The sequence below is a fragment of the Nicotiana tabacum genome, chromosome 1 (genome assembly GCF_000715075.1).
Source record: "Nicotiana tabacum cultivar K326 chromosome 1, ASM71507v2, whole genome shotgun sequence".
Classification (NCBI taxonomy): Eukaryota; Viridiplantae; Streptophyta; class Magnoliopsida; order Solanales; family Solanaceae; genus Nicotiana; species Nicotiana tabacum.
In genome coordinates this window covers 152680983-152701741 of record NC_134080.1, presented here as the reverse complement: position 1 = coordinate 152701741, position 20759 = coordinate 152680983, and the positions used below count along the sequence as shown (strand labels likewise).

At 33.0% G+C, this 20759-nt stretch overlaps 1 protein-coding gene and 1 long non-coding RNA gene across 4 annotated transcripts; both read left to right on the top strand.

Annotated features, from left to right (window-relative positions):
* The first annotated feature begins 370 nt into the window (after positions 1 to 370).
* On the top strand, positions 371 to 8058 carry LOC107809178 (putative beta-1,4-xylosyltransferase IRX10). Of its 3 annotated transcripts, none has more exons than XM_075254089.1 (6): positions 371 to 526; positions 615 to 1003; positions 1070 to 1311; positions 1395 to 1904; positions 5349 to 5411; positions 7911 to 8058. In XM_075254089.1, exons 1-5 carry the CDS (start codon positions 412 to 414, stop codon positions 5377 to 5379), a joined length of 1287 nt encoding a protein of 428 aa, XP_075110190.1. In that variant the 5' UTR covers positions 371 to 411; the 3' UTR covers positions 5380 to 5411; positions 7911 to 8058. The 3 variants fall into 3 exon arrangements, with proteins under 3 accessions (XP_075110190.1, XP_075110186.1, XP_016489257.1); XM_075254085.1 differs by having other exon boundaries at positions 5346 to 5411; XM_016633771.2 differs by lacking the exons at positions 5349 to 5411; positions 7911 to 8058 and having other exon boundaries at positions 1395 to 1997.
* Positions 8059 to 12820: 4762 nt separating this feature from the next.
* LOC107787880 (uncharacterized) lies at positions 12821 to 17402 on the top strand. The gene is made up of 2 exons (XR_001648500.2): positions 12821 to 13239; positions 16765 to 17402. It is a non-coding gene; the product is annotated as an uncharacterized LOC107787880 (long non-coding RNA).
* Positions 17403 to 20759: the final 3357 nt, after the last annotated feature.

The window sequence follows — 20759 nt, the reverse complement described above, 5'->3', positions numbered from 1 at the left end:
ACATGTTACGAATATTTATATGCAATACTACGTATGCTTCGTGGTCGTAGGTTACAGCCCAATCCATTGGTAGTATCACGGTCGTTTTCTTTGTTGAAAAAAGAAAATGAAAGAAATCAAGAAACTTGGCTTGGCTGGTACTACTACTAGAAGGTAAAACTTAGTTTAGGTACATTGGAAACAGAAGGCATGTCTAGTACTATATAGACGGTAAATGCATGTCTACGAAATGGCATTTAATTTATTGGAAGGAAAAGATACTTTGAACCTAATAATAAGGTGCCTACCCGAACATAATAGTAACTCCTTACCAAAAATTGTCTACGACTTGCCAACAACTGCATGCAGGCATTTGCCATATAGTCGTCCTCTGCCTAGTGCCTCTTTCAAAACAAATCAATATCTCCATTAATGCCAAATCTAGCATTTACGATGATTAGTTGGGTGTTTCTGCTGCTGCTACCTATCACCATTGCTGTAGGAAAGCTTCCTCAGGCAGCTCCTATTACTAGCGAGAGGATTTCTGGTATATTTCTGAATTCGTCTCTTTCACTTAAATTTCTGCTGGGGATCGCAGCTTTAATTTATGAAAACATGGGTTTTGGTATTATTAGGAAGTGCTGGCGATGTCCTTGAAGATGACCCAGTAGGAAGATTGAAAGTTTACGTATACGAACTTCCAAGCAAATATAACAAAAAGCTGTTGCAAAAAGACCCGAGATGTCTCACTCATATGTTTGCTGCTGAAATCTTCATGCATCGATTCCTTTTATCAAGTGCCGTTAGAACTCTTAATCCTGAAGAAGCTGATTGGTTTTATACCCCTGTGTACCCTACTTGTGACCTAACACCTAATGGGTTGCCTTTGCCCTTCAAATCTCCGCGGATCATGAGGAGTGCAATACAACTTATCTCTGCAAATTGGCCTTATTGGAATCGAACAGAAGGAGCTGATCACTTTTTTCTTGTTCCTCATGATTTTGGAGCTTGTTTTCATTATCAAGTAAGTCCCAATTGGAATTAGCAAACTTGTGGGCGGATTCCATCTTACCTTTTAATTCTGTCGCAGGAAGAGAAAGCTATTGAACGAGGCATTCTTCCATTGCTACAACGTGCTACCTTAGTCCAAACTTTTGGACAGCGGAACCATGTATGTTTGAATGAGGGCTCAATCACAATACCACCATATGCACCCCCTCAGAAGATGCAGGCTCATTTGATTCCCCCAGACACTCCCAGGTCCATCTTTGTCTATTTTCGTGGTTTGTTTTATGATGTCAACAATGATCCTGAAGGTGGTTATTATGCAAGGTACGTACAAATATTGATCGACTCATAGCTTTAAAAAGTCATTAATACGTAATTCTAAAATCAATTAATTATTATTCACACAGAGGTGCAAGGGCATCAATTTGGGAGAATTTCAAGAACAATCCACTGTTTGACATCTCGACTGACCACCCAACCACATATTACGAGGACATGCAACGAGCCATTTTCTGCTTATGCCCTTTGGGTTGGGCTCCATGGAGTCCTAGATTAGTAGAAAGTGTAGTATTTGGTTGCATACCTGTTATTATAGCCGATGACATTGTTTTGCCTTTTGCTGATGCTATCCCTTGGGAAGATATTGGTGTGTTTGTAGCAGAAAAAGATGTACCTTACTTAGATACTATTCTCACTTCTATACCACCACATGTTGTCCTAAGAAAGCAAAGGTTTCTAGCCAATCCATCAATGAAGAAGGCAATGTTGTTCCCACAACCAGCCCAACCTAGAGATGCATTTCATCAAATCTTAAATGGGCTTGCTCGGAAATTGCCTCATCAAAAGACTACCTATCTGAAGCCAGGAGAAAAGATACTCAACTGGACAGCAGGTCCAACTGGAGACTTGAAACCTTGGTAAGGCAGTTATGAGCATGGCCATATATATTACACTGCCACCGTCCATCTTGTCCATGAAATTAAAGCCTAATGCATCCTTCTTACCCCCGATGGAGTAGCAATCTTTTGTTTATGTAATTAGCGGCTGTATAACTAGAAAACATACACGTTTGAGCATTTAGATGCAATCACTACTAGAATTCCGGAAAAAAGCAACCAAACTTTAGCGATCAAAGTTGGTCTGTCAAGAAAAGCGACCAAATTTGATCGCTAAATTGGCGAAAATAATTTGATATACATTAGTGACCAAGGTTGGTCGCTACTTGGTCGCTAATTTTGTCAAAATATTGACCGGACTGGTCAGACTTGCTTGGTCAAAGGTATACTGAGATTAGCGACCAACGTTGGTCGCTACAGGGGGACCCACTTATATAATTATAATAATTATAATATTATTTTAAAAAAATTATAAAATATAAATAAATATAACTTAAATTAGCGACCAAAGTTGGTCGCTAATTAAGGGGTAAGCAGATAGCGACCAACTTTGGTCGCTAAAATGGGACCCAATTATAAAATTTTAATAATTATATTTTTATTTAAAAAAAATTATAAAATATAAAAAAATATAATTCAAATTTAGCGACCAAAGTTGGTCGCTTACGAAAATAGAGACCAACTTTGGTCGCTAATCTGGGATCGAGTTCTAACGTTTAACAATTATATTATTATTTTAAATATTATATAAAATATAAATAAATTTGATTTAAATTTAGCGACCAACTTTGGTCGCTAATTTAAATTTATGTATATTTAGCGACCAAAGTTGGTCTCTTTTCAGGTCAACAATGGTCAAAATTAAAAATCACTTTTGTATTTACTATCTAAATAATATAAATGTAACCCGCTAACACTTGTAATACAAAATGAATAGACTAAAATATACTCTAACATGCTATATATGCAGTTAAGTAGTACTACGAAGCGTGCGTGTGTGTCTATATATATATATATATATATATAAGAACATGAAACGCTCGGAACACAGGGACAGGTTCTTTTAGGTATTGATACACTTGTAATTTGATTCATCGACTTATAACCTATATATATATTAACAATAAATTAAAATGTCTCGACTTATATCAATTAATATATGTATGTATGTATGTATGTGTATATATAGATATATATATATATATATATATATATATATATATATAAGCTATATACGATATAATATTAGCTAATGCACTAATACTTAGTGCATAGTATAGTATAGTATAGTATAGTATAGTATAGTATAGTATAGTATATATACTAAGTGTATTATATATCAAGGTATATTCGATATATATAGTATAATATAGTATATAGTATATAAGCTATATATATATACATATATTAATTGATACAAGTCGAGACGTTTTAATTTATTGTTAATATATATATAAATATATATAAAAGCTATATTCGATATAATATTAACTAATGCACTAATACTTAGTGCATAGTATAGTATAGTATAGTATAATATATATATATATATATATATATATATATATATATATATATATATATATATATATATATATATATATACACACACACTATATACTCCAATATATACAGGGACGGGTTCTTTTAGGTATTAAAACGTTTCGACTTATATCAATTAATATATATATATATATATATATATATCTATATTCGATATAATATTAGGTATGTATATATAAGAACATGAAGCGCTCGGAATACAGGGACGGGTTCTTTTAGGTATTGATACACTTGTAAATTGATTCATCGACTTATAACCTACTCATATGCATGTATATATATTAACAATAAATGAAAACGTCTCGACTTATATCAATTAATATATGTATATATATATATATATATATATATATATATATATATATATATATATAGCTATATTCGATATAATATTAGCTAATGCACTAATACTTAGTGCATAGTATAGTATAGTATAGTATATATACTAAGTGTATTATATATCAAGGTATATTCGATATATATAGTATATAGTATATAAGCTATATATATAAAATTTATATTCGATATAATATTAACTAATGCACTAATAACACAGGGACGCATGCTATATATGCAGTTAAGCAGTACAACGAAGCGTGCGTGTGTGTCTATATATATATATATATATATAAGAACATGAAGCGCTCGGAACACAGGGACGGGTTCTTTTAGGTATTGATACACTTGTAAATTGATTCATCGACTTATAACCTACTCATATGCATGTATATATATTAACAATAAATGAAAACGTCTCGACTTATATCAATTAATATATGTATATATATATATATAGCTATATATATATATATATATATAGCTATATTCGATATAATATTAGCTAATGCACTAATACTTAGTGCATAGTATAGTATAGTATAGTATATATACTAAGTGTATTATATATCAAGGTATATTCGATATATATAGTATAATATAGTATATATATATATATATATATATATATATATATATATATATAAGAATATGAAGCGCTCGTAACACAGGGACGGGTTCTTTTAGGTATTGATACACTTATAAATTGATTCATTGACTTATAACCTACTCATATGCATATATATATATATATATATATATATATATATATATATATATATATATATATATATATATATATATATATATATATATATATATAAGCTATATTCGATATAATATTAGCTAATGCACTAATACTTAGTGCATAGTATAGTATAGTATATATATACTAAGTGTATTATATATACTAAGTGTACAGTATAGTGTATTATGTGTGTATATATATATATAAGCTATATTCGATATAATATTAGCTAATGCACTAATACTTAGTGCATAGTATCGTATAGTATAGTATATATACTAAGTGTATTATATATCAAGGTATATTCGATATATATAGTATAATATAGTATATAGTGTGTATATATATATATAAGAACATGAAGCGCTCGGAACACAGGGACGAGTTCTTTTAGGTATTGATACACTTGTAAATTGATTCATCGACTTATAACCTACTCATATGCATGTATATATATTAACAATAAATTAAAACGTCTTGACTTATATCAATTAATATATATATATATATATATATATATATATATATATATATAGCTTAAATTGAATTAAAATCCTAAATTTATACTACATATGTACATAATTTTAAATTGAATTAAAAGTAATTTAATTTTTTTTAGAAATAGCGACCAACTTTGGTCGCTATTTTGGTCAAAAAGTCAAACTTATTTTGCTACCAAAATAGCGACCAAAGTTGGTCGCTATTTTTAATTCCAGTGTCAAAATCGGGTTTCCCCTCCCATTCTTTCAAAAAAATTCCCCAAAATCTCTCTTTTCTCTCTCACACTCAAACCCTCCCCCCCCTCCGACTCCCAGCAGCAGCGGCGCCACCGACGACCACCGACGGTAGCAGCTCCACCGCCGGCGACCTCCTTTCCCAAGGTAGGTTTCTTTCTCCTTTCTTTGTTTTTTTTGAAATACAGTGATTTTGTTTAATTTATCCATGTTAGGGTTCAAAGTTATATATTATTTGTTCAACCATGTTAGGGTTCAAAGTTAATTTCTCCATATTAGGGTTTAATTTCTCCATGTTAGGGTTCAAAGTTAGCTCAACCATATTAGGGTTCAAAGTTATATATTATTTGCATTTTTTAGGGTTCTTATTAATACATTTAGTCCAAAATATTTAGTTTTACCTTACTAATTTGGGGAAGAAATTGTTTGAAGAGAAGAAACTCTAAGAGTTGCACCTTTAGGATTATGTATTGGAATTTTAGTTTATAAATTAAAATTTTAGGATATGACTTGAACTTTTGTGGATATGAGTTGAACCTTTAGGATATGAATTGAACCTTTAAGATATGAATTGAAATTTTTGGTTTATGTATTGAAAGTTTAGTTTATAAATTAAAATTTTAGGATATGAATTGAACTTTTGTGGATATGAGTTGCACCTTTAGGATATGAATTGAACCTTTAGGATATTAGTTTATGTATTGGAATTTTAGTTTATAAATTGAAATTTTAGGATATGACTTGAACTTTTGTGAATATGTTGAACTTTTAGGATATGAATTGAACATTTAGGATATGAATTGGACTTTTAGTTTATGTATTGGAATTTTAGTTTATAAATTGAAATTTTAGGATATGACTTGAACTTTTGTGGATATGAGTTGAACCTTTAGGATATGAATTGAACCTTTAGGATATGAATTGGACTTTTAGTTTATATATTGGAATTTTAGTTTATAAATTAAAATTTAGGATATGACTTGAACTTTTGTGGATATGAGTTGAACCTTAAGGATATGAATTGAACCTTTAGGATATTAGTTTATGTATTGGAATTTTAGTTTATAAATTGAAATTTTAGGATATGACTTGAACTTTTGTGGATATGACTTGAATCTTTAGGATATGAATTGAACTTTTAGGATATGAATTGGACTTTTAGTTTAGGTATTGGAATTTTAGTTTATAAATTGAAATTTTAGGATATGACTTGAACTTTTGTGGATATGAGTTGAACCTTTAGGATATGAATTGAACCTTTAGGATATGAATTGGACTTTTAGTTTATATATTGGAATTTTAGTTTATAAATTAAAATTTTAGGATATGACTTGAACTTTTGTGGATATGAGTTGAACCTTTAGGATATGAATTGAACCTTTAGGATATTGGTTTATATATTGGAATTTTAGTTTATAAATTGAAATTTTAGGATATGACTTGAACTTTTGTGGATATGAGTTAAACCTTTAGGATATGAATTGAACATTTAGGATATGAATTGGACTTTTAGTTTATGTATTGAAATTTTAGTTTATAAATTGAAATTTTAGGATATGACTTGAACTTTTATGGATATCAGTTGAACCTTAAGGATATTAATTGAACCTTTAGGATATGAATTCGACTTTTAGTTTATGTATTGGAATTTTAGTTTATAAATTGGAATTTTAGGATATGACATGAACTTTTGTGGATATGAGTTGAACCTTTAGGATATGAATTGAACCTTTAGGATATGAATTGGACTTTTAGTTTATGTATTGGAATTTTAGTTTATAAATTGAAATTTTAGGATATGGCTTGAACTTTTGTGGATATGAGTTGAACCTTTAGGATATGAATTGAACCTTTAGGATATTAGTTTATGTATTGAAATTTTAGTTTATAAATTGAAATTTTAGGATATGACTTGAACTTTTGTGGATATGACTTGAACCTTTAGGATATGAATTGAACTTTTTGGATATGAATTGGACTTTTAGTTTATGTATTAGAATTTTAGTTTATAAATTGAAATTTTAGGATATGACTTGAACTTTTGTGGATATGAGTTGAACCTTTAGGATATGAATTGAACCTTTAGGATATGAATTGGACTTTTAGTTTATATATTGGAATTTTAGTTTATAAATTAAAATTTAGGATATGACTTGAACTTTTGTGGATATGAGTTGAACCTTTAGGATATGAATTGAACCTTTAGGATATTAGTTTATGTATTGGAATTTTAGTTTATAAATTGAAATTTTAGGATATGACTTGAACATTTGTGGATATGAGTTGAACCTTTAGGATATGAATTGAACCTTTAGGATATTAGTTTATGTATTGGAATTTTAGTTTATAAATTGAAATTTTAGGATATGACTTGAACTTTTATGGATATGCGTTGAACCTTTAGGATATGAATTGAAATTTTTGGTTTATGTATTGGAATTTTAGTTTATAAATTGAAATTTTAGGATATGACTTGAACTTTTGTGGATATGAGTTGAACCTTTAGGATATGAATTGAAATTTTTGTGTATGAATTGAACTTTTAGGATATGAATTGAAATTTTTGTGTATGAATTGAACTTTTAGGATATGAATTGAGCCTTTAGGATATGAATTGAACTTTTGTGGATATGAATTGAAATTTAGGATTGCGGGAGGATTTTGTAGAAGGGGTTGATGACTTTATTAGACATGCAATGCAACTTCCACCAAGAATAACTTAGACACAGTACATGGCATAGTGTGCCTTTAATTGTTGTTCTCATTAGCGACAATGATGATGAGAAGGCAATGGCATGTGTTTCAAACAGTGATGGTGTAGGTAGGAATTTAACATTTCCTAAATTGATAAAAGAAAAGGTTATAGAGGAATTCTCTACTTCATTTTCCAAGAGGAAGTAGAGAATTCCTCTATAACCTCTTCTTTTATCTGCTTAGGAAATGTTAAATTCTTACCTACACCATCACTGTTTGAAACACATGCCATTGCCTTCTCATCATCATTGTCGCTAATGAGAACAACAATTGATCAAAGACACACCCTGTCGGGTACTGTATCCAAGTTACTCTCTGTATCTAAGTTCATCCCGAGTAATAGTACCACGAGGATAATCACCAAAGCCACCAGACAACTTTATGATGCCAATGAAGTAAGATGAGTTATTCAATGAGACTCGTATTGTAAAGAAGAAGAAAGAGACTGATCTAGAAAGGTGGGTCGAGGGTCGAGCCTCGACTATACATGTAAGTTTTTTACTTTTCATTAAGTATTTTGATTTACTTTTATATAAATTTTGAAATACTAATTCAATATAATTTTTCTTATAGGTTCGCTTTACAGCTGATGTGGGGGAATACATACGCAGTCAGCCACCTAATGAGTCGGGCGAGGGTATCTAACTTTGGGATGAGGATGCTGATAGAACACTCCTTGAGTACTTTATATACTTTGAACTAGACAATAGAACCAGTTTTCGAATGGGCTTGTAATAAGCGTTAACTTAGTTTTGTTAGCTTAATGTGTTAGTTCTATTGAACTTTATATTTTGTTGTTTTTTATTGTTGTTATTGTTGTTGTTGTTGTTGTTGGCATAAAATGCATGTTTATGATTTTTGGTACGCTGACAGGTGGTGTAGCTGCCAAAACAGGCATTTTCTGGCAAAAATATACCAAGAAAAGAGACCAACTTTGGTCGCTAATTGGTCTCTTTTCCCTTAAAAAAAACAATTTTCTGGGCAATAGCGACCAACCTTGGTCGCTATTTAACCCAGATTTCTCAAAAGCGACCAACTTTGGTCGCTATTCTATTTTAAAAAATAATTTCTGGAAATATAGCGACCAAAGTTGGTCGCTTATAATTTAAAAAAAATTATTTCTTGAAGTTAGCGACCAACTATGGTCGCTTATTTTTAAAAAAATAAAATAAATAAATAAAAAAGCGACCAATCTGGTCTCTATTTTCCAGATTTTAAAATATAATATTTGGATTAGAGACCAAAGTTGGTCGCTTTTTTTTGATTAATAATAAATAAATAAATAACGTATTTTACATTTAGAGACCAACTTTGGTCGCCAAAATTATATTATTAAAATAATAAAGCGACCAAAGTTGGTCGCTATAGTCTTTACCCGGAATATTTGGTCCTTTTACCTTAGAGACCAAAGTTGGTCGCTAATTAGCGACCAACTTTGGTCCCTAAAATAAAGGGACCAACAATATTACGACCAGGCATGTTTGGTCGCTTTTTGGTCGCTTTTAGGCTTATAAGCGACCAACTTTGGTCGCTTTTTATGGTCGTTTTTTACCGGATTTCTAGTAGTGAATGTCATTGATTGCAGCATTCATCAGATCACAGATGATAATAGTGTAGATATCATGCCTCATTTATTCCCATTTTGTTTGTAATCTACTTGATTGAATCCGTTATATATGTAGCGAATTGAAATGTCAAGATCCGAAAACCCACCAAAGGTCGTGATTGCTCCTAACCCACTCGCTAGGCAAGCCAAAAAATGAATAATCATAATTTTAAAGCATATAAATCAGTCTTAACAAACTACTCAATATGACGAGAAACATAATAATCTCAAATCTGGCAATATAGATAAAACTATTTAAGGTATGGTCTAAACACGACCACAGTTGCTAATACTGTCCAAAACTCGGATGTCATAATCATCAAAAACGTCTATCAGGAGTATGAGAAATCATCTAAATACACTGTTAGGGAAGAGGATACCATATGCTGCGAATCGATCAAGTAAAGAAGCTCACCACAAGGTCTCCACAAGTGCTCCTACTGACTCAGATGAATGCCACTTACACTAGCTTCAGAACCTATAGAAAATGCACAAAACCATAGTATGAGTACAAATCACGATACCCAAAAGTATCAAGTCTAGCCTCAAAGAACTAGTGGCGACGGATTAACTCCAATACTCACTAGAAGTCAAATAAGCAGATGAGAGAATAATCCAACGAGAAACTAGGCATGATATCATCAAGAAGTATAAAGACTAAAGATATAGCTCATCAGCCATCGGCATTTAGGCATGCTTTTCAAAAAACATAAATCAAATAAGATATCAGCATCCCAAATCTCGCCTAAAACATGATAACAGTCAACAGTACCTTCGTCAATTCATAGCATGAGTCTAAGCAAATATACATATGCATGCAAAGGATCCCTATCTCAACAACCTAGTGGACAAATCCATGTTCCTGACACATCACGTGTCCAACAAGCACCAAGAGAATCACGGGTACCTCACAAGGCCCAAGGTAACATGGGTAATCACCTGACTCCGGAGGGACGGATCCATAACCCAAGCATTTATAATTTTATTTTTAATGATCATCAATCAATCAATCATTGCGGCGTACAACCCAATCAAATCATAACATTATCAATCAAATAATCAATATCAATATTTGCTCAAGTGCCTGTAGTGCCAAAATTCTTAACTTTCTTTAATAATATACTTTTCCGCTCATGCGCGTGTGTAAAAAAATTATAATAAAAGGCATAAGACATGATAATAAGAATGCAGATAAAAACTCAAATAGCCATCAGGCTAAGGCAAATCATGTAACTCAATTTATCACCACGATTCAATAAGCTATTTATCAATTTCTAGCTTAATCATATTGTTATCATGAGTTAATTAGGCCATAGAAACCATCCAAAACATGAAGAAAATAAGGCAATTATATGATTATGAATTTACAATAAACCTTGACATAGCAAAGTAACTCTCATGTCAAATCAACAAGTCAAAGCCCTAGGCATGCTCCTGAATCATGAATATAAATTATTACATAGTTATTGAATCAATTGCAATATGAATAGAAATTCCACATAATTAAATAAAAGCACAACTTAAGTCAATAATACAAGATATGGTCAAACCTAGTTATGCATATATACTCGTCGCCTCACATATACGTGGTTCCTAAATCATGAATCAAGTAGCAATCATATAACCTATGGGGAAATTTTTTCTTACAAGGATAGACAAGAGACTTACCTCTACCCGACAACCGCAAATCAAGCAAAAGCTGCCTAACCGTCAAATTCAATTCCAATTGACCCAAATCTAGTAAAAAACTCAATAACATAAAAAAAATCCATAGAAAAAAATCACTAAACATAAAGCTTCGATCTCTACACAAATCCTCAAAAAGTCAACCAAGGCTCCCACGGTCAAAACTCGAGTTAGGGATAGATCCCGACTATCTATAGCCCCTCCCCCCTCCCCCTCCCCCCGCTCCCCATGATTCACCATGGTCAGAAATGGTGATGATGGCAAATGTTTTCCCTCGTCCGATGTCGAGCCTAGGCTCTGATACCAACTGTTACGCAACGCCTTCCTGATGATCTTTGGAAGGGCAACGTAAGGCTAAGCAACCGATGTCAGTGCGGTTGCTGTCCGCCAATGAGGTCCTCGCCGCACGCTAGACTAGATTGTCAGTGCCGTGCGGGAAAACCAATGTCGTGGGCAATTGCGGAAGCTTGAGAGAGAATTGGGTTTTGAATGCTGATGATGATTTTATTGATGACTGAAAATGATGATTACAATGATGTGGTGTCGAGGGGGAGAGACACCAGAAAATGCTAATTGAAATGTTTGATTGTTTGGTCCCCCTTAATAATGCTTAAAAAAAATAAAGTGACAAGACTAGTCCTAATAAAGCTGTAGAAGCACACTGAAATGAAAATGATGAAAACTAGTCTATGATTACAATGAAAAGGACTTAGATTATTACAAGGAAAAACTAAGTCCGATGGCAGCATCTTTGTCTTGCAGGTCTGCGCGCGCGTTGCTGTGGGCGCGCGCGACACTTGATGTGCTGGCCTGAGGCTGGGCACTGGTGCTTGGCATCAGGGTCTGATGCCGCGCGCGCAGATGACTTCTAAATGACTCGAAACTAGCCAAAAGTAACTAAAAATATTAAATAATGCCATAGTGCTATGAAACAATAAAAGAAGAAGAATCTTGTAGAGAAATGTAGAGACAAGAGAATTTTTATTGATATGAGATCAATTACAATAGAATAGAACCCCTCTATTTATAAGAGAAAAGTGCTTGGCCACCAAGTAACAAACCCTAGAATCTCTCTAGAATATAGACATTTACCTTAAATAGAATTCTATTTATAACACTCGTCATGAATGTCTATTCAACAGATAATGTGCCTTGTTAAAACCTTAACTCACTACTAGAAACATAGCATTTTCCCACGGAAATTTCCCACGAAAAAATTATCAGTGGCAATTTCCACCGAAATACAATGGAAAATATAAATTTTTTGAATAAATAACATTTCCCATTGACTATTCGTGGGAATGTTTTGGCGGAAAAATGCGCGCCTTTTAATTCCCTCTGATTCAGTTGAAAAATTTATTAAAAAAATAATTATATATAAAATTAAAAAAATTCCCAGAGAAGACGGTGGGAACTTAAACAATAAATAAACTATGTACGAATTTTTTTGAATATTTAATTGTTTTTTATAATTATGAAAAAACTTTCCCACGGTAGTAGTGGGAAACTTTTTATTATTAACGTTTTACAGTTTTTCTCTCAAGTCTTTTAGTGTTTTCCCCCTCTGTCTCTCTCACTGCACGCAGAGACGAGTTCCCATTCCCAGGTAAGTCTCTCTCTCTCACACACACATACTCACCCGATCTCCTTTTTTCGTTTTGATTTCCCCCAAAAGACTTCGAATTTTAGGGATTTTATATTGTTTCAAACCCTAGGATTAAAAAGTTAATGTTGTCCTCTTAATTTTATACTGCTACAAACCTCGATATATACTTTACTGAACTTTAATCGTTATAACATAAGACATCAACCCACCTAGAAAGGGGCTTACAGTCTTCAGGATCCAGCACTGCTGTGTTACGCCAGTCAGGGCAAGGTTTTCGACCATCATTCAGAGTGATATACTTCATATCTCCTATCTACAAATAGGTGAGTAAGTTCTCAGTTAACATGTTATAACTTGAGTAGTTGTTGATATATTTAGCTTGACATCTAATATTGTTGAAAAAGTATGTTGTCCTGTAAGTCTTTTCTTTTTTATTTATGAAATAGATCTATGTTGTTAGAATATGCGGGGTTTTGAGATTTGTGTCTTGTGTGTGTGAATTAAGTGATGGGTGATTTGACATTGTGGATTAAGTTCATTGTTTGTGAAAAGGCTGATTTTTAAATGTAAATTGTGAATTTTTGTTTGGTTTTCTTTAGTTGGATCAGATGTACTCTCAGTAAGATGGGGTAGCTTGGTAGATTTTTGTTTTATAATGTGTAAATTTGTCTTGCTGGTAGTAATTTAAGGTGAAAGGTGCTATGGAGCAAAGGTCAGTGATTTCTGTAGAGTAAATAGATGTATAGATTAATGATTTTGTGCAAAGTTGAGGGTAAAAGTGCTTTCATGGAGTAAAAGCTCAGATTTTTGTCTAATAATGCTGTAGAAAGCAAATCTATGGCGGAATTAGGAAGAAGAAAGATTTTTTTGGAAATTTAGAAAGCAAATCTATGTCTGATCTGCTCCAATAAACCAAAGGAATACATATCTTAATTGAATCATATCCTTTTGCGTATAGCTTTTATTAGTAATGTGGAAAATTCTCAAGAATATAAGCAGTTGACAGTGATCAATTGGATTTGTTTGCTTCCTTCATGTGTCAGACTATTTGAGGTACTACAACTAGTTTTCCCTCTTGCTATGGCTAATTTTTTGATTCATATTTGAAGTGCTATAGGCTTCTAATAATTGCTTCAACGTATGATATTATTAACGTCTTCGGATAACTCTAGTTTGTATCTAATTTCCTAATCAAATAGATTTCAGACTCTTCATTTTGATGTAATCAAGAAGTATCAAAAGAACTTAGTTGCATCCTGCAAAACTTTAGGAGTGTCAATATTCCCTCAAATGTGGCTTTTGTCTCTTCTGTTTACTGATTAGCTGTTTGTGAGCTTACTTCGCTTTCATCTAGTTGTATTGCTGATTCTTGCTTTCCACTTTCGTTTAAGTCTTTTTCAGAAATGTGAAGGGTCTCCTCTCAAGTCTCAAGATATAACTCTTTTTTTTGTTTAACCATCCGATATTCATAACTCACTAGCCCAATTAATCTGAATCAGTACAACGTAGATCCCATTAAAAGGAGAAGCGCTCCCTAAGTTATTCACTACATATTTAAGCATCTTTTCAGTAAATTTATTTGCTGCATTAGATTTGTGAAACTAAAAACTGAGTTATTATGGTTCTAACATGAGATTGTTGGTAATATTGTTTTAAACTGCCTAACATATGCATAAAGAGCGAATCTAATGGCAGAGATAGGAAGAAAAATAACGAAGATGATTAAGATCTTTCCAGAATCCATGTAAGATTAATGAGCTTTATTTTAAACTAGCTTATTTGTTGGTAGCTTATTAATGAGCTTTTCAAAATGCAAAGAGCTCTAAAAACTGTGAAAGTCTCGTTAGTTTTAAGTCTGAGGCTGTGGTGAATGCTGAGAGTTGTAGGGAGTTTTAAGCTAGTTTAATAATACTGCTCATTAGTACTGCTCTTTCTTCTAATAGTACTGCTCTTTCTTAAGCCTTCTTTAGAGGCAAAGGATAAAGTTAGTTTGCTTATGAGTCCCCTAAAATGAAGCATTTGTTCTTCTGAATTTCCAGTTCATTAGCTATAATCGCCATTATACTCGGGGATGTGTTTGTTCTTGTTGTTGTATGTTTATTGCTCTACTATTTTTTCTGCACTCGAAAAATGTCATCTCAGAAACATGGGTCACAGATTCTTTAGGATTATGTTTGTTGAAAAGAATATTGATTGGTTTGGGATGGTAAAAGTTTGGCAATTAGTAGCATAAATCACATGGGGTTTAAGTCTGGCATTTTGTCTTTAGTTGCTTTTTGGTCTGCAACTCTTAATCAAGACTAGCCTCTGTTGCATAATAGGAATTGAGACGGGATGTATGATTGTCAATACTAGACAGTAGTTTTGGCCTTTTGGGCGGGGGGGGGGGGGGGTGTGACCATTTCTTTTTAAGCTACTAGCTACTAGTTTTCCGGTACTTGTAATAGTTACATCTCCAGTACTTTTTAAACAACTAGGTACTACATTAGTTGGTCATTTTCTTGCCTTTTTCCTGGTTTGTAAACCATAAGTTGAATTGATCGCACATTATGTGCCAAGAGTGCATTCAAATGAAGTTCTGAAAGGAAATACATGAAAAAGAAAATTGTACATAGAGGTGGAAATAAGATGTATTTTACTACCCCTCCAATTTGCTGTTTGTTTACTTGATACTGATTGTATCCTTGTTGACACTCTTTTTTCTTCTAAAAGTAAGAAACTCATACTTTCAGGTTTGACCTTTTTCTGTTCATTTTGAGTTAAGCAATATATCTACTAATGAACTAAATTCTTGGACAGAAGTACATCCTCTACTAATTTATCTAAATTCAAGCTTGATGAACCCTCTACTCCAGTAGCCTCTTCTGCCAATTTTTTCCATTCACTCACCTCCTTCTTCACCTACTCAAATTTTTTTTAAAGAATCTAATTTACACAAAATGGTCTCTTACCATCTGTATATAATGTATTTTTCTCTCTTCTTTGGGCTAAAGCAAAAGAAGCAAAATTCCACCTTTTTAGGCAATGGATACCCTACTGTCCTTATTTAGCCCTACAACTTTTGCTTGTCTTTTTGACCTCACAAGTTTCGCACATAGTTCCATTCTGCAAATCTTGCATATGTTTGATAGGTAGATAGTGAAATAAACTCTTGTTTGTTTCTGCTTCAAATGCTACAAAATCAACTTCTTGTTGAATTGTACCTATCACTCATGTAACAATATCATCTAAATTCAAATACTATCTCTTTTGGTTAATTGTAGTTCTTCCATCGCTCTTGTGTCGGTTTGGTGCTGCTTCGTTGCTATTATGTGTTTTCCTTATCTCTCTCTTTTTTATTATGATCATGACGATATACCTATGATGGCAAAACCTTGTAGATAGATTAACTTCTGCATTCATAGATGAAGAAGCTAAAGAGAGAAAAATGAAGAACAATTCTAGAACTAGATAAAAACCAAAACCAAATGTAGTTCATTCTTGAGCTGTTCGAAAATGTGGAAAAGCCTAAAGACTTTTTCATATAATTCAAAACCTAATATTTCTATGTTCCTTCATTTGTATCTTCTTATTGAGATTTTGTATGTAAAAAATTTTGTTTGGGGAAATATACTGGAATTCATCTTATTGTTTCCCCGTTACAAATACCGAAGAACTAGTAGCTAGTAGCTTATGGGTATTGATTTTTACAAAAGAGATGGTGTAGTAATTTTTTCCCATTAGAACTACTGATACATTGTCTACACATTATCTTTCCGTGTGTTTCACTTTAAAATTTGAGAAATAAAGATACTTGCATAAATTTTCTTTAAAATTTTACTTGTATAATAATTGTAATTTTTTTACAGGATAATTTCAAACGAATCTTGGAGGAGTTCATTCAAAGCCAGTCGATTGATGATCAAGGTAGGCCAATCCAACCAACCCAAGAGGAGATCATGGACATGTGGATTAAGGTAACTGGTGGCGTGCATAAGGGGGAGAGTTTACGACCTTGGATCAAGAGTTTAGTCTCGGCCGTCGTACTTCTGGATTGTCTGGTTCTTATTCTTCATCATATTTCTCGGTTGATCTAGATGAGTTTGAGTAATTGAATAGGAAGGTAGCGAAGATTACGGAGTTGTATCTTTAAGAAAGGGCTGCAAGGGAAGAAGAGGCAAAGCGAGGGGAGGAAGAAGATAGGCTAAGAGAGGAATAAATGAGGTGAAAGGACGATGCATTAAGACTTGTCACTAGTGATGTTAAAAGTCTCAAGTCTTAGATAAACTCCCTCTTAGCATCTGGTGCATTTCTTGTGCCCCGTTCTCCAGCATCTAACGATAACTAAGAAGTAGTTTCTTTAATTAGCTTGTCTTGGATGGTACTTGGATGTTGAATATTGAATGTTGGATTTTTGAGTTTTTGTTCTACTTTTGGATTAGTTGGATTAATTATGAAATGGATTGATTAGTTGTTGTTAATGAAATGAATTGGATTGCATGTTGAATTTGGTATTTGAATGCTTAATTGTATTTAGTCTTGTATTATTGGTTGTACTTTTTGTTTAGCAAGTGGTGTAGTTCTAAAAACAGATTTGGCCATGAAGATATTTTTCAGATTTTCCACCGACTCTGTGGGAATTTTGTACATTTTCCCCAAAATTTCAACATTTTCCACTGATTTTCGTGGGAATGTTCATATGTGTTATGAATCTTTCCCACTACCTCCATGGGTAAAATAAAAAAAAATATCTAAATTATTTTTAATACTTCCCACGGATTCGGTGGAAAACTTAAGAAAATTAAATTATTTTATTTTCTTACTTTTCCCACGACGTTTGTGAGAAGTTACACTTGGTGACCCCACCAAATCCTCAGTGAGAAACTTGCTGGGAATTACCCACGAATGTCGTGGGAAACTATTTTCCCACTAGTCATTTTCCCACCAAGGGTCTCCCCTGGGAATACCGTGGGAATATTGAAATTTCACAAAGATTTCCCACCGATTCTTCCATGGAAAAAGTCTGTATTTCTAGTAGTGGAAAAAAATAAAACCCAGTCGGCAAAAACTTGTAGAGAAGGAAAAAGAGTACACATATCTAACAATACACCTTTTGGTTGTCTCGTTAAAAACCTTGCAAGGAAAACCCATTGGGACAAAACCTTTTAAGGGTAAAATAGTAAAACGTGTATTAACTCCCCCTGATGAGAGCATCAATTGACATCCTTGAGCCTTCACATTCCAATCTTGTGCACCATCTTCAAGAGATCGTTGGTAGAGATTTGATAAATAAATCATCCATATTAACTTGAATGAATATTTTGCATATTGAAATCATCATTCGTGATATAATGTCTTCATAAATATTGTGGAATGGCTCTTCAATATCTCCATAGAGGCATTCTCGCTAACACATTATCATGCTTATATTTATAGCAAGATACATTTGTGCATAAATTGCACTTAGGATATGGTACTTCAGGACCAAGAATTGTATATGCTTCAAGCGATTTAAATCCTTCAAGGATTGTCATATAAGTATAGTCAAATAACCCATATAAATAGACTTTAGATGCATATCAATTATTATGTCATGCCTAGACATATAAGATAGATAAAGGTGATTGCACACACCATTGACTTTATACTTTCAAGCGTTTGAACTACATGTCCAAAACTATATGTCTTTCATATGAAACCAATTCTACTTGAATTGTGTCTCTTCCATTTGGGAAATATTTTTGTGTCTATATTCGATAGACTTAAGATCCTCATCTATACTTAGCGCTATGATAGATGTCGTTGACGAACATTTTATATCGGTTCCAACATTCTTTCATAAGGACATGACATAGAGATCTCTTCATTCATATTTTCAGGTACCTGAATCTCTTCTGAGATTTTATGAAGTGTGATGTCATGTGATCTTCTAGATCACTTGCCTCCTTATTATGATCATTTTGATCATTTGCTCATCTTCTTTATCAAGAAGTTTTATTTGAAACTGATTTGTCTATACGCTTTAAGCGTACCATAGATTTTGTCCTTCTAGGACTTAATATGAGCATTTGCAATGAGAATATAATTACTTGCTTTAGGTCAGCAAATGCATCTGGCATGCTTGCAATATATTGCAAATGAATTATCTTTTATGAACTTCAAGTTCATATTATCTTATTCGAGGATCTAAATGTACAAATGATAATTCATTCCAAGTAACTTTTTCTTCAATTGTTTATCTTATTTCCCCCTCATGTTATAGAAACTAACTTGTTTCCTCAACTTTGAGAACCCATCTTTGTGTGTTATGACGTTAATCAAATGTACACCGCACATCATTAATAATAAGATGGAATTATTTGGTTCTTGACCCTGAACCACTTATGAGGGGAGAATATAATATACGTTCATATATAACCTATACCAAATTGATATAGATAACTTTGTTCTCATCAACAACAATTTAGCTATTAAGTGGAGGCACTCAATAAATTATTTTGCCAAATCAGCTGTGATGTAAACCAACTTATCAAGATAAACTTTCTTGAATAGAAAATCTAGAAATTATGCTCTAAATTAAATTATTGTGCAAGTTACCTCGCAAACCAGGTTGCAGGTTAATAATAATCACACATGTAACCATCTCATAAATGCATCTTATGTGGTATACATGGAAGGTGAATGAGCCCATATTCACCTTTGATATTTTCAGTATTCATGGGATTCAATCCCAATTTTAGTTGGACAATTAATCAATGAGAACAAGCAATATAAGAGAATTTGTAAAGAACTTTCTAGTTCTTTAATATTTGCCCATGTAAATTCTCTATTATTTTTGCACATCATACTTAAATTAACATGGCTAAATCAATTATGCCAATTGAATAAATTATCAATATTGATAAACTTCATATTTACACATGACGTGTGAAATTATCAATAAACTCCAAGTTTATTATGATATGAGTGTTTATATCAATAAACATCCACTTTATTGTGGTATTCTTTTATTTGTGTAGTACAAATTGGAGAATAGAGCGGATAGCTTTTCACATACATATTACCCTACTACAAGTTGTAGTAATAGAAGATATTAAATCTTTGCTTTATGTATAGTCTCAATATAACCAACTGTTTTCGCGAATTTTAGAAACTAAATAAGTTTCTTTGAGGCTTACAACAACAACAACTACCCAGTAAAATCCCACATAGTGGGGTCTGGGGAGGGTAATGTATACGCAGACCTTACCCCTGCCCCGATAGGGGCCGAGAGGCTATTTTCGATAGACCCTCGGCTCAGAAAGATGAAAATAAAGTAAAAAAAACAAGAAGAGATAATTCATTAGTAACTCCAATAGAAACCGTAATAGTAACATACACATAAAAACCGAAAGATGAATGACATGCAATAACAGTAACCATAATCAAAGGCCCGGGGCTAAGACAAACAACAAGAATGGTGTGGGTCCAACATAAACTGCAAGCCATCTAAGACCAACCCTAATCCAACCCCGCCTCACCCCCGGAATGAAGTAAGGAAAGCTTTACTACCTATATCCTACAACCCTAATGCTTGACCTCCAAGCCTTCCTATCAAGGGCCATGTTCTCGGAAATGTGCAGCCGTGCCATGTCCTGCCTGATCACCTCTCCCCAATACTTCTTAGGTCTCCCTCTACCTCTTCTCGTACCCACCATGGCCAACTGCTCACACCTCCTCACCGGTGCATCGAGGCTTCTCCTCTGCACGTGCCCAAACCATCTAAGCCCCACTTCCCGCATCTTGTCATCCACAGGGGCAACGCCCACCTTCTTCCGAATATCTTCATTCCTAATCTTGTCTATCCTAGTGTGCCCGCACATCC

Bases quoted from the DNA above. Each gene is read 5' to 3' on its own strand.
- LOC107809178 (XM_075254085.1), top strand. From the start codon at position 412: ATGCCAAATCTAGCATTTACGATGATTAGTTGGGTGTTTCTGCTGCTG. The intron at 1,312-1,394 runs GTACGTACAAAT...TTATTCACACAG, and splicing joins GAAGGTGGTTATTATGCAAG to AGGTGCAAGGGCATCAATTT. The intron at 1,905-5,345 runs GTAAGGCAGTTA...TCCGACTCCCAG, and splicing joins ACTGGAGACTTGAAACCTTG to CAGCAGCGGCGCCACCGACG.